The sequence below is a fragment of the Arvicola amphibius genome, chromosome 18, assembly GCF_903992535.2.
Source record: "Arvicola amphibius chromosome 18, mArvAmp1.2, whole genome shotgun sequence".
NCBI lineage: Eukaryota > Metazoa > Chordata > Mammalia > Rodentia > Cricetidae > Arvicola > Arvicola amphibius.
Genome location: NC_052064.1, coordinates 28,152,821 through 28,166,375, shown reverse-complemented (window position 1 = coordinate 28,166,375; position 13,555 = coordinate 28,152,821). Strand labels below are relative to the sequence as shown.

The 13,555-nt window shown below is 44.8% G+C and overlaps 1 protein-coding gene across 2 annotated transcripts in view; it reads left to right on the top strand.

Annotated features, from left to right (window-relative positions):
• The window catches only part of Hecw2 (HECT, C2 and WW domain containing E3 ubiquitin protein ligase 2), a 176,112-nt gene that overhangs the window by 84,017 nt on the left and 78,540 nt on the right, over positions 1–13,555 (top strand). For both annotated transcript variants that reach the window (XM_038315559.1, XM_038315560.1), the window contains exon 13: positions 5,720–5,905. In XM_038315559.1, the coding sequence (XP_038171487.1) occupies positions 5,720–5,905 (186 nt within the window). The remainder of the gene's footprint in view (positions 1–5,719; positions 5,906–13,555) is intronic.

The following is a 13,555-nucleotide window of genomic DNA, read 5'->3' as shown; positions in this document are numbered from 1 at the left end:
TCTCTCTCTTTCTCTCTCTTTCTCTTTCTCTCTTTCTATCTCTCTCTCTAACTCTCTTTTCTCTCTCTCTCTCTCTCCCTCTCCCTCTCCCTCTTCCATACTTGGGTGCAATTTTATAATTCCTTTCTCTGAACAGCCCATCTGGAGTTAAAAATATTCTTCCCTAGAGACTTCACATTTGGGTTTTTGGTTTGGGGTGGATTTTTTTTTCTACCCAAACTGGTTTAGAAGATGCGCATGTCCATAAAATTTCAGTTCTGCAGGTTCGGAAATCTTGTTTTCTGACTTACAGTTGGCATGAACCGAAGTAGCTGTCATTTTCCTTATACAGGTCTTGAGCTACGGGATGAATAGGAACAACCTCTGTGAAGCAAGAGAGACGGTGTTTTTCCTTATTTGGAGATCAGTAGAAAATATTATAAAGTAAACTTTCCTGAATTTTTTTTCTTTTTTCTTTTTTATGGTTTTTCGAGACAGGGTTTCTCTGCAGCTTTTTTAGAGCCTGTCCTGGAACTAGCTCTTGTAGACCAGGCTGGCCTCGAACTCACAGAGATCCGCCTGCCTCTGCCTCCCGAGTGCTGGGATTAAAGGCGTGCACCACCACCGCCCGGCAACTTTCCTGAATTTTTTAAATCTACTTTTTATTTTCTTAGTTTTTGATTGACTTCTAGCTTGTAGGTATTTCAGTAAATCCTTCTTTATTTTATAAAAAAAAAAAAGTGTTGACATTTGAAATGTTCCTCGTTCTCTATTAAAACAATGTGAAGAAATGAATTCATGTAGAAAGATGAGCATGAAACACGTGCTGCATGGAGCAGCGATTTCCATGGTAACGCGTGCTGGGGAGTAAACCTGGCAGGCATCATCCAGTTTCCATAACTGAAAACTGACCTGTTTCCCTGCTTCACGGTAACTTTTAGGTGGTTTTACTGCCCTCTGCTGGTTAGGATCAGATTTCTTTCCAAATTGCCTCCAAACTAACCCAAGATTTAGTTCCTAGCACCCAGTCTTTGTAGTTGAGATGCCTGCGTTTGTCTAACTTATGTTAGAGGGAAGTACACTTAATTATATGTAACAGAATTATATTTTCAACGTACATGCTAAAAATTACTACCCTGACTTTTAATAAGCTTTAGGAATGCATTCGTTCAATTATCTGAATACCTTAGGACTTAATAAAGAAAGATATTATTTTAAAGTTTATAAATAATGTCTTAAACATGCTCTTAGAAACAAGGGTTTCTGCTGCTACACAGTGGGTGGGCTGATAGGTTGCAGGTATTTCTGCTGATTAAAGGAAGTTTCCCTCCCTATTATCCTTTAGCTAGGTGAAAACAACTTAAATTATTTAAAATCAAATTAATCAATAACATTATTAACACAGACGGTAGCAAATCAGGATTATTTCCATATACTAGATGGCCTACTTTGGAACCAGTATTTCTTGCTTTTGTTAATCATAGTTTTTATTTAATGAGTGATATACAACATCGCTGGTATTTGCCCCAAGAGGCATTTGCTATTAAGTCGGGGATGCTGTTTTCCAAATCTAATTCAAAATACCTATTCTTGATCTCTGAATAAAATGCGTTATTCATTAGTAGTGTATTTAGTGGTATTTTTTAAATTGACAGAATTAGGTGAGACTAGAAGCAGCCATGGAGGAGCTTTTGCCACCACAACACTAAAGAAGACCTTCCACATCAATAAATCTAGGATTCGATTATCACTTACAGTTGTGTTGTAGCCAATTGCTAAGAACTGAGTGTTTCCTATTTTGCTGTCTTCTTTTTAACTCCTTTCATTGTTTTTTTACTTCTAAAACCTCAAACACTTGGCCAAGGAAGACACATTTGAGCTCCAGATTTAACAGAATTCTGCCAAGGAAGCCATTGACTCAGCCACTGAATATTGATTTCAGGAAGATGGGCAACATGGAAGGGGGAGGCTGGGAAAGGTAGTTTGGGACGACGAAAGAAATAGCTCAACAGGGTGCTGACTTCCCATCAAGGGAAACCCGGACATTTGGTCGGTCAGATATCATTTAAAGGTGTCTCATCTCCCATTCACGGTCTCCTGCTCACTTCACCACACTGGAATCCCGACCAGATCTCCAGTGAGCTCATCCCGCCTGGGGCCATGAGGCTGTGGCATGAACTAGGCAACATTCCCTCTTTCCTGGCCTGCTGTTGGTTTGGACAAGAAAGCCCATCCATTTACCTAGCTAGAACCACTCACCGCAATGGGGAAATGATGAGCCAGCCCTCTTTTCTCTTAAAGCATGGCCTTGCCAATGCCGCGCTCCGCCGAGACACACCCCTCCAGTCTGAGCTCACCTGCTGGGTGTCTCTTGACTGGACTGGCCTTGTCCTTAACTCTGCTAGGTCTGTCAGTTTGTTCCAGCCCGTTCCCCACCCCTGTGACCTTTGCTATTCCAACCCGATTTTCTGTCGCCCTGTCATGGACCCTCCTCCTGCTTTTTGACTGCTGAGTTCCGTATCCCCAGGCTTTCACGGGGCAGAACTGAGCACGTAGTTAATGACAGGTTAGGAGACCCTTCGGCTAATAGAAAGTGGGCTGCTGGCCCACGGGCTTCAAAGGCTACGAGCAGAAAATAGTTTTACTGCTCTAGTTGTCTGTTTTGACCCTAGCTAGACTGGGAGAGCCCCCCTCCTCCAGATAGTCTTTTAATTACATGTGCCCTGTATTCTGTAATGACCTTCTTCTCAAAGCAACTTTACATCCTTTATTCTCCTGGTTTTAGATCTCAGTATGCTATTACTCCTCACGGCTGAGCAAGCCGAGGCAAATGAGATTAAGAGTCTCTGTCTCTGTAGCTGTGACAACAGAATTCTGTGTAAACTAGAGTATGAATATTCTTTTTAAACTTTATGTGTTTGCATAGATGTAGCGCACTGTGCATCATACATGTATACATAGATACACAGAACAGCGTATGTGTTGCATGCTTACATATATGTCTGTTCAAAAAATTCTTTCTCGATGAAAAGGTAACAGTTTGGAGAGCTGTTTTCTTTAGCCCCTGACAGTCACGTGAATGTTCAGACTTGGCAAGGCTATGATTCTAAAGGTTGTTTACTGCTTACTAATGAGAAAAAAAATACTCCTTACTCTTAATTTGCTTTGATAGGCGCTTTTTCCAAGATCAGCCCACCTGGCACAGTGTTGCGTGTCTCACTGAGTGGGGAGGAGGAAGATAAAAGGATATCATTAATTATAAGACCTGGGTAAGATTCCCACGCTTACGGAGCTGTCCATTCAGTGGGAACTGCACCAAGCCCGAGGCTGGCAAGGGCTTCTGACCCTGACTGCCATGTCCTGCCCTACTGGAGTTCAGCTGCCTCTCTTTAGCAGAAGGGAGGGACAGGTTTGCTGCTCTAGATTAGGAACCTCTGTGTCCTGTCTCCTTGGCTACACCCACTTAGAACAATGGCCAGGCGCATGATCTGTCCAACACAGTCAGCTTGCAAGCGTTTGTCCCCAGAGAGGCTTGTTATGCAGAATGACCTGAAAGCTCTCGGTCATCGCCGCACAGACTGGTGTGGTCTCGGGCACTGAAGCTTGCCGTGGCTGTGTGAAGACAGGCAAGGAGCACAGAGCCAGTACAGGGAGCAGGCGCCTGCTGATGGCAGTGAAAACCTCAAGTCAGGCTAACCACAGGATAAACGATGCGCTAGCCCAAGTTTCTCTCTGGCAACCTCCAACTTATTTTGTTAGACCCCCCCCCCCCCCGTCTTCATGGTATCATTTTCCCATGCTCTCATGTTCCCTGAATCCCTGCCTGCTTTGCAGTACTGAGGGTCTGGACCACACAAAGCCTCCAGCCATCAAAAAAAAAAAAAAAAAAAGTTTGCCTTTAGACCGGCAGGTTGAAATACCTCACGGTATTTAAGACTCGGTTTAAGGAACTAAGATCTGAGATTGGTTTATTATAGCTGATCACCTTCCCTCCCTTCATCTCTCCCTTCCTTCTTCCCCTTTTCCCTCCCTCCTTCCTTCTATATGTGTTAATAGGGAAAATATTTTAAATGCAAAGCAAAAACTGTGTATGCCAAGGCGCTAATAAGAACCCTTTTTCTGTTATACACCAGACATAGGTGTGTAACAACTATCAAATGCCAGCGAGTTAAGCTAACCAAGCTGTGTTTTCATTCCAAGTCATAGTACCAGAATTCTCATGATCCCAACACACTCACAAGCCAGACTGGAATGTTCCCACTTCCCATGCTTTGCCACACCAAAGGGAAGCAAGCTCTGTGGGGCTTCACAATGAGCCATAAATGTGTGAGCTGGATGTGGCTACTCCGGGGGACCCCAGAGAGACTGCTGTCACATGGATTCACCTTTTGTACTGATAGCTACATAGTACTGGCACAGGCAGATGGGAAATGGTCACTCCGTTGGCACTGTTTCCAGGTACTCTGAGGTCTGCGCAAGTTACTTTGGGCTAAGACTGAAAGAAATAACAAAGCCCATCAAGGAAAGCCCTAAGACAGACTCCATCAATCCTAGTACCTCTGCGATGCTGAAAAGCAGGGGACTCAGGAGTCCTTTCACTGTATGGGTGAGGAATAGAATTCCAGGGTGGATCATCGATAGCCTGGTTGGTTTCCTGGGTGCCAGCTTTCCTAGTGACTCAGGAGCATAGATCCCTTTCTGCTGCGAAGTACGTGGATTAGCTCATGCATTTGCTGAAGAACCGAGGTGTGGGCAGTCTGAGACACAAGCGGGCTTTGCAATCTTTGATAATGAGTTTAAATAGTAGTGTTTATAACCAGATAATCTTTTTGGTTCGGGGGTGGCGGTAGAGTGGTATTTCATTAAACTTGCGTTTTAATCAATGCAGCTGTGTGTGTAGACAAGGGGCTGGGTGGGGACCACCAAAACAAGACAGAACAGTGAGGATGGTCTCCAAAGTGTTCTAACTACACCCCAGTTCCCTAAGCATCTGCCCCCACCCACCCAGGAGGGTGTGGTATTGCAGATGCGTGTCTCTGTCTGCTGTGGTCTCCGTGGACATGACTGACAGAAGAGCAACTCACCTTGTTAGTGTGTGTGTTTCTGATATCCAAATATATAGTAAGCATTTTCCAAACAGCGTGACCCTTAACTCTATGCTTCTACGCTGTCCTGCCCTCTGAGCCAGTGACCTACCCCAAAGCTGGAGGAAGAGCAGGCTCTTGGGGTTCACTGTCTGGTGGTATGTTTATCCCCAACATCATACACTTGCGATTGTGTGTTTTCTTAAGACCCAACCCTAGGATCTATGTCCCATGCTTGTTCTCAGAAAGCTAAAAACCAGGTTGGGCAGTGGTGGCACACACCTTTAATCCCACCACTAAGGAGGTAAAGGCAGGTGGATCTCTGTGAGTTCAAGGCCAGCCTGTTATACAGAGGGAATTTGAGGATAGTCAGGGGTATACAAAGAAACCCTATCTTGAAAAAACCAAACGGGGGCTGGGGAGGTGGGGTGGGGAGTGGAAGTAGGGAGAAAAAGAAAACTAGAAACCAGTCATGAAGGGCCTCACTGGCTACAGTTTCTGTGTGTGCAAGTCACTTTGCCCCTTTGGCTGTTTCCATATGTGGGTTTGGAGTGACACAGAAGCCTGTGTACATGTTTTCCACACCATCAAAGGACCCGCTATCTGCCGTGTGATAATTCCCACAGCCTAATGGTCGTCTTCCGTCTTCCCTCTAGAGTGCCTACCGCATGTTTACAAACAACACGTGTCTGAAGCACATGATCACCAAAGTCCGGCGGGACACCCACCACTTCGAACGCTATCAGCATAACCGGGACCTCGTGGGATTCCTCAACATGTTTGCAAACAAGCAGCTGGAGCTACCGAGGGGCTGGGAGATGAAGCACGACCATCAGGGCAAGGTAACCTGAGCCAGCTACCCTAGTGAGCCGCTGGGTGGCTGCGGCTGCTCTTGGGGTTTCCCTCCACCTTTGCGGGGACAAACATCCCTTCTCCTGGTTCAACGCAAACCTGCCCAGGCAGCTTGTTGCTGCAAGAGGCATGGGTTTGGTGTCCATGTTTCTTTCCCTGGACCTTCTTCTGTCTGTGCTCTCTTACCGTTTTCCGCCGACTAGAGAAAGGAATCCTGACGACCTTTACCCTCCTGTGTGGTGTGACTTGTGTTGTAAACAGGAGACTAAGGCATGGTTTAGAGAGTGTACTAGGAATCAGTGAGCCACCAGTGTAAGACGCCGGCCGAACCTGAGCCTCAGTTACAGCTCAGAGCCCTGGCCTGACTGCACCTTGAAGAACTCCCTAGTTTATGACGAGAGGCACATAAAGACCAGAGTGATGACATCTTCCTGTACAGACGGCGAACCAGGAACCTCAATTTTAATGGGGACGTTGGACGCGAGTAACGAGTCCCAATGGGAAAGTTGGTTTTGTTCGAAGGTATTCCCCTAGTGAACATTTCATTTTTATTAGATGTTTGCTTGATGCCTCCTGTGAACCGCGGACTGTTTATGGTCTTGATAGATACGTAGAGGCTTCTCATGTCACAGTGAAGCATCTTAAACATGAGAAATTCCGGAGCCAAAACGGCTCAGCAGCCTGCCTGGCATCACCAAGACAGTCTATGGCTCAACTGTGCTGGGGTCCAGATCATCTGGTTCCACGGGCCCTGCTCTTGACTGCGAGATTATCGCTTCTAGATTTTGTATAATGAACCCCGGTTTCTCTTCCTATATGAAGTATGGGTGTATAACACTTACAAAGAGGATTAAAATGGCATGTTATTTAGAGTACGTAACAATTAGAGGTTTTTTTTTTTTTTTTTTCAAAGCCAGGCTTTATTGAGCACCCCTACCAAGCAGATAAGCCATTCACTTCAGAGGCGTGCCCTTTGAAGAAGAGAGACAGGCAAGAGGCAAGTAAATAAATAAACTGTGTGCCCAGAGGTGATAAATACCACATTGTGGGCAGAAGCAGAGGCCGAAGTCTGTAGAAAGATGGGGATGGGTGGTGTTCTGTACAGGTGTTTGGGGAAGTCTTCGTAGTAGATAGGGAAGCATGGAGGACATGGGGCGTGAACTCACGCACGGGGGAAGAGCGTTAAAGGTAAACGGGGCCGGTAAAGTTTGCGATACAAGCTGCTTTCCCGGAAGTGCCTTCTACAACCTCAATTTCCACCCCCAGCAATCTTCTCCCAGAGCCCCTTGCAGTCAAAGCGTTCGTTTTAGTGAGAGGAAGAACTCAGACTCAAGGGGAACTACTGACTTGATTCCCACAGGGCTGTTTGACAAGTTCTCTCTTTCCCGAAGATGGGTTTAGTAGGGTCAAGCATGATTTTAGAGGAGATCAAGGCAATGATTTGGGATTATGGCCCTGGACCACAGGTCCAGGGGCAGTGAGTCAGAAGCATGACAGTCTGACTAGGAAGACAGAAGCAGGGACACCAGGGAAGACATGGCATCGCTGCAGCTAAGTCCTGCATCAATCGATTGAAACGACACCCAGCAACTACTTAGTAGACTGACCAGGACCCCATAATTAGGGCCGAGTGTGAAGGCTCACACCTGTAATCTCATCCCTTGCAAGGCTGGGCTGGATTGGCATGGCTTAGAGGCTAGCCTGGGCTACACAGTCAGCTCGAGACAAGCCTAGGGGACATAGCAAGGCCCTGTCTCGCAAAACAGAGTCACATGTAGTGAGCGATAGGCTTGGGTGTTCAATGTGCCCTTCCCCTGAGTCTCACTGGTGAGCAGGCTGTCTTCTTCAAATGACTTGTCGGGGGAGGTCCTCATCTGCTTCGTGATAGTTATTAACGTGCCCTAGCTTCCTGAGCAGAAGATCCCCTCATGAGGTTTCTTCTGTGTGTCTGGGTCACGCCCCTTTCTCCCAGTGCACTCATGGAGAAATGTCTCAAATCAGCGAATGAATGAGATCACCTGTGGTTCCCTATCATCTTCCCTCTGAATGAAGCAAGACGCCCCCGGGCTCTCTCTCCTGACGCCCACCCCCCCCCCCCATCTGCTCTCTCACTAGATGTAGCTCTTTCCATCGGCCCCATCTTTTTCCCCCTTTATTTTTTATTTTATGTGTCTGGTTATTTCTCCTGCAGTTAGCTCTGTACATCATGTGCATGAAGTGCCCTTAGAAGCCAGAAGTGGGCCTCAGAGGGTCTCTGGGATTGGCATGTCACAGAGTTGTGAACTTCCATGTGGGTACTGGGAATTGAACCTGGGTCCTCTGGAAGAGCGGCCATTGCTCTTTACCCCCGGGGCAGTCTCTCGAGCCTTCCACCTGAGCTCTTTTAACTAATTCATAGCTTGTCTTGGATGGTTTACATTCCATGCTTGTGATGTGTGCTTCAGGTGTTTTTAATTTTGGAAGAGATTTTCTTTTTTGAGTGGATAATTTTTAATTAGATGAAAATTCCACAGGAACACAAATCCAGCTACTCTGGGAGTTGTGAGGTAAAAACTGTTTTTAAGTCACACAGATGAAGGGTGTGGCATAGAACATTCATTTAAGATTGACGGGGCTGGAGAGGTGTCACAGTGATTAAGAGCACGCGCTTATTGCTCTTGCAGAGGACCTAGGTTTGGTTCCCAGAACCCACATGGAAATTTACAACACCCATCACCCCAGTTCCAGGGGAATCCAACACTCTCTTCTTCCCTCCTGATGCGCCAGACACATGCAAGGAACACATACACACATGCAGATAAAACACTCATATGTGTAAAGTAAAACGAATCAATCGACAATTTTAAAGATAAACAATCAAAGAGTAAGAATATCGCATGAAATTTTGCACTTGGCCGGGGGAGAACGTAGAGAAGTTGGACCCCTCAGCTCCTGCTGGTAGAAGCAGAAAATGATCCACCAACTTTGGAACCAGCCTGGGAGTTTCTGAAACTCTTAAGCAAGCAGCTGTCACGTAACCTGCCAGTTTTATATATACACCCAAGAGAAACACACGTCCTGCATAAAAGCACTCATTGGAATGTTCAGAGCTGTATTACTTATAAACCAGAAGTTGGAAATAAGCCAAATATATATCGGTGATTAAATAGAATGTGGTGGATTGGCACAATGGAACATTACTCAATACTACAAAGGAATGAAATCGACACCATGCCACAACATATATGAGCGTTGAAAATGCTTGCTAAGGGAAAGAAATGACCCCAAAGGTTACATATTGTGACATGCCCCGAAGAGGCACTGCAGAGAGGCAGAAGGTAGACTACTAGCTTCCTAGAATGGGTATAAGATTTCATTTTGGAGAAAAATTATGCTAAAATTAGATAGTGGCCACATTTATGCATTCCTGTGTCCACATTAAGAGAGCAAAACAGATACATTGAGTAAATTGTGTGGTGTCTGAATTCATTGTTAGCAAAACTAGTTTTAAAATGAATAGATTCAATTAAAGGGTGAAAATTCCCATTTTAAAGCTCTTGAATTGTATAGGTTTTGGCTTCTTTGACCTCTAAGGTTAGGTTACATGGTTCTAAACTGTGACTTAATATCAACTATGTAGTGATCTTTTTTTTTTTTTTTTTTGGTTTTTCGAGACAGGGTTTCTCTGTGGCTTTGGAGCCTGTCCTGGAACTAGCTCTTGTAGACCAGGCTGGTCTCGAACTCACAGAGATCCGCCTGCCTCTGCCTCCCGAGTGCTGGGATTAGAGGCGTGCGCCACCACCGCCCAGCTAGTGATCTTTTTTTTTTTAAGTACTTTAGTAAAATATAGAGTGTGTGGTTTACACCCAACAGAAATTCATTCCTCACAATTCCGGGGGCTGAGATGTTCTGGATCAAGGTGCTGGCAGGACTTGTATGTTCAGGGAGGGCCTGTATTTTTTTTAAAAAAAAATATTTATTTATTTATTTATTATGTATACAATAGTCTGTCTACATGTACGCCTGCAGGCCAGAAGAGAGCACCAGGCCTCATTTCAGATGGTTGTGAGCCATCATGTGGTTGCTGGGAAATGAACTCAGGACCTTTGGAAGAGCAGGCTATGCTCTTAACCGCTGAGCCATCTCTCCAGCCCGGCCTGTATTCTTATAAGTGGCTAACGTCACTAGGTAGCTCTGGGGACTTCTTTGAACAAGTGCTGATGCCATTCTTGAGGTCCCTCTGTCATTACTGATCCTATTTGTGGGGGTCCCACTCTCGTATGACCTAATCCCCTCACAAGGATGCTCCCCAGTTCCAGCACTTGGCTGGAAGTGCGGGTAGGATGTGGGAGAGCACAGATAAACTATAATGCTCATGCTTTTCCTCCTGATCTGAATTTCATTTGGAGTGAGGTCTCCTTCCAAACCCCATTATAGTATTCATTTTCATTGTACTTTATTCTGTTATTTCCTTGATTACTTTTTAATTCCATAACTTTGAAGCCAACAATTAATCCAGGTTTAGTTTTATACACAATAGACTACACACAAAGCTATGTGACCAACTTCTGCATACATGTATTGAATTCAGGACCCAGGATTCCCCCAGGATACAAAGGTACATGTATTCTCTCCCCACCCCCTACTCTGAGCATCAACCCAGGGCCTTGCCCATGTTGGGCAAACTGTGGCTGAGCTCTATGGTACCTGTCTCTGCTTCTAGTTCTTTTTCTCGTTTTTTTGTTTGTTTTTGTTTGTTTTTGAGACAGGGTTTCTCTGTAGCTTTGGAGCCTATCCTGGAACTATCTCTTGTAGACCAGGCCTCAAACTCACAGAGATCCACCTGCTTCTGCCTCCTGAGTGCTGGGATTAAAGGTGTGTGCCATACAAGGTCTCCAAAGGTTGTTCAAACTGACCTTGAACTCTCCCTTAGTCCAGTTAGGCCTTGACTTTGGGATCCTCCTTCTTTAGCCTCTCAGGCCCTGGATCTTCTAGAGTGTGCCGTGTTCCCCAGTGCAAAGATCTTATTTTGAAGAAATTACAAACAAAGAAAAAGAACTATTACTAAAACATCTTTCTTGCTTCTTGTAAGAACAGTTTTTAAACTTTGGCACACTCAGGAATATTAAAATCAAGGACAATTTGAGATCTGAGTAGCAGTGCTGATAAAAGTCTTATTATTTATATGAGAAATGGTCATTAAATACTAATAAAATGTGACTTATTTCAAATATCTCTAGTTCTTGGCTGAGTTTAGTAATTAGTAAGAGCTCACAGCAATTATAAACAGTTAGGAAATAAAAATGCATTTTCGTAGGGAGAACACTGGTTTTTAAATACCTTAACTTTTTTTCTCTGTGTTTTATTTTGCTTTGTTTTGGGTTTGCAGTGGTTAATTTAATGGAGTTGAAAAATAATATGTTGAACTGGGAAGCTTCTTGGATCTACAGCTTCTTGGCATGACCTCTGTGGGCCTCGGTTTTCCTTCATGTGAGCGTTTGTACCCATGCTGTCCTGCCCCCAGAGCAGTGGCCAGCACCAAACCCTACTAATGGGTAGATGGTAAGGCTCACTCTCACGCAACAGTTGAAATATTAGCCACTGTTTTTAAGGACCCCTTGCCTAATTTTTAAGTGGGAAAAGATATCAAAAGTCAAAAAACCCACAGGGAGATAAAGACGATCAGGTGTTTTAGATTCAGTTACGAAAAGATCACAATGGCACCCATTATCTTATCTAATTAATGTAAACTGATAATTTCTGTTGTCCGAATAAACACAAATTAGTAGATATAGAACACAAAGGCAAAATGAGAGTTGTTGTCTTTCTGGGCTGTGTCAGTTGTGGTGAGGAATAGAACAAGCTTGGGCTTCATGGGTGTTTCTAAGTAAAATGCTCAGATTTTAGACTCTGGAAGGAATCACCAGAATCAGGAATGGATTTTCCCTTTCTTCTTAAGTTATCCTCATGACTTGCAGTGGGACTTGAAAAACATATTATTTTTCAGAGTCTACAGCAATCCCTCTGTTTTCCTGGAAAATGTGTTGATTTGGATAACCCCATTTTTAGTTTTCCACGGGCATGGTCGTAAATAGGAGAGAAGAAAATGTTAGGAGCGACCGCCTGTCTGGAGTGGAGGGGGGCTCTGGCGGGGGCTCTGTGTTTTGCTTTGTTTACATTCATGGTCCTTTCATAGATATTCCCAGTTTGGCAAAATATTAACTGGAAACAATCCCGAGCTTCTTTAGCTTAGATTTGTGGAGGCTGCGGTTGGTATTTCTTCATAAGTACTGATGGCTTTTCCTTTGCTTAAAATAATAGAAGTTTAAAAAAAAGAGAGAGAGAATTGTGTAAAGAAAGAGATGTATTTTGTTTGGCCTTGCTAAAATACCGCTTGGCTCCAGCCAAACCATATTTTTGACTCTGACTGTGCCCTGAAGTCCCGGGAGGACAGTTTTCAAATGAGACGTGAGTTTGTGTGTTTGCATTCTGCTCTGCTTCTGCCCTGTTAGTCTTTGTGGGCCCAGCTCTAGGAAGCTTGAGTGAATTTTCTTAATGAAACCTAACAGTAGGGAAGGGTGTTGTTTGGAAAATGCCCTGAGAGCTGCTAATTTGAACAGGACTAACTTCTTCCGATGAGTGTTTCTTAAATCAAGTTTCATACAATGGCATGCTAGATAGACACCCATAAGTAATTGCAGGCTGTTCAGAAGCTGTGGTGTGAAAGTGACCCAAATTTTTTTTTTTTTTTTTTTTAAAAAGGACCGGGTCAGCTTCATTGCTCACTTGAACTAGTTAGCATTCCCTGTGGAAAGTGATCCACTTTTCTGATATAATTGATGTGTGTCGCCAATGGAACTAACTAGCCGGCCTACAAATTGCACGGTGATTTTTTCATGCTTCATCTGGGGTTTCTTACTCCTGGTGCTGCTAGCGATGAAACCCAGGCCCAGTTTACTTTAAAGTAGCCTACATTTTCACACCTTGGCCGTGACCTGAGTCACCCCCTTTTACATACCTATAACACAGCAAAATCCTAGGAGACCCATCCAAGGTCACACAAAAGGACCCTGAACCCAAACGCCTGCGGAGCAATTGCTCCTGGGTGCTGTATCCTGTTAGTGCCCTAGATTTGTGATGCTCATGGAGATTTTCAAGACCTTTCCTCTCAAGTGCTTGCGACTGGAAAAACTTATGTAAACAGTGCGCACATTCCACTGACTCTAGAACGGGACCCCTCCTGATGTGACGAACACACAGCCCTCCCCGCCCACGGTGAGGCCTCAGACCTCTTAGTGGTGGGAGTTACTGCGCAGGTCACGTGGGCGACGCAGCTGAGCCTCTTCAGATTGCATCAGTAGAGAAGCCACGTGCCATGCATGAGTGGCTGTGGTTCTCAACCCCGGTCAAGGCATCCTTCAGTGCTTTTCCAAAGCCAAGTTTGGGGTGAGGTGGGGGAGAAGCGAGAAGAGCACCGTAGGGATCTTGAGAGCGCCATAGACGGGGAAGAGCTATAAGGACAGAGAGCGAGGAGTGTGCTCTTTAGCCTGCGGCGCCTCCATAGCCTGATTTGTAGAAACGATTGCTACTTCCTGACATTTTAAATAATGTCCCAGCCTTGTAAGTTCCCAAGTGTTTCCCTGAAATCCATAACTGTGACA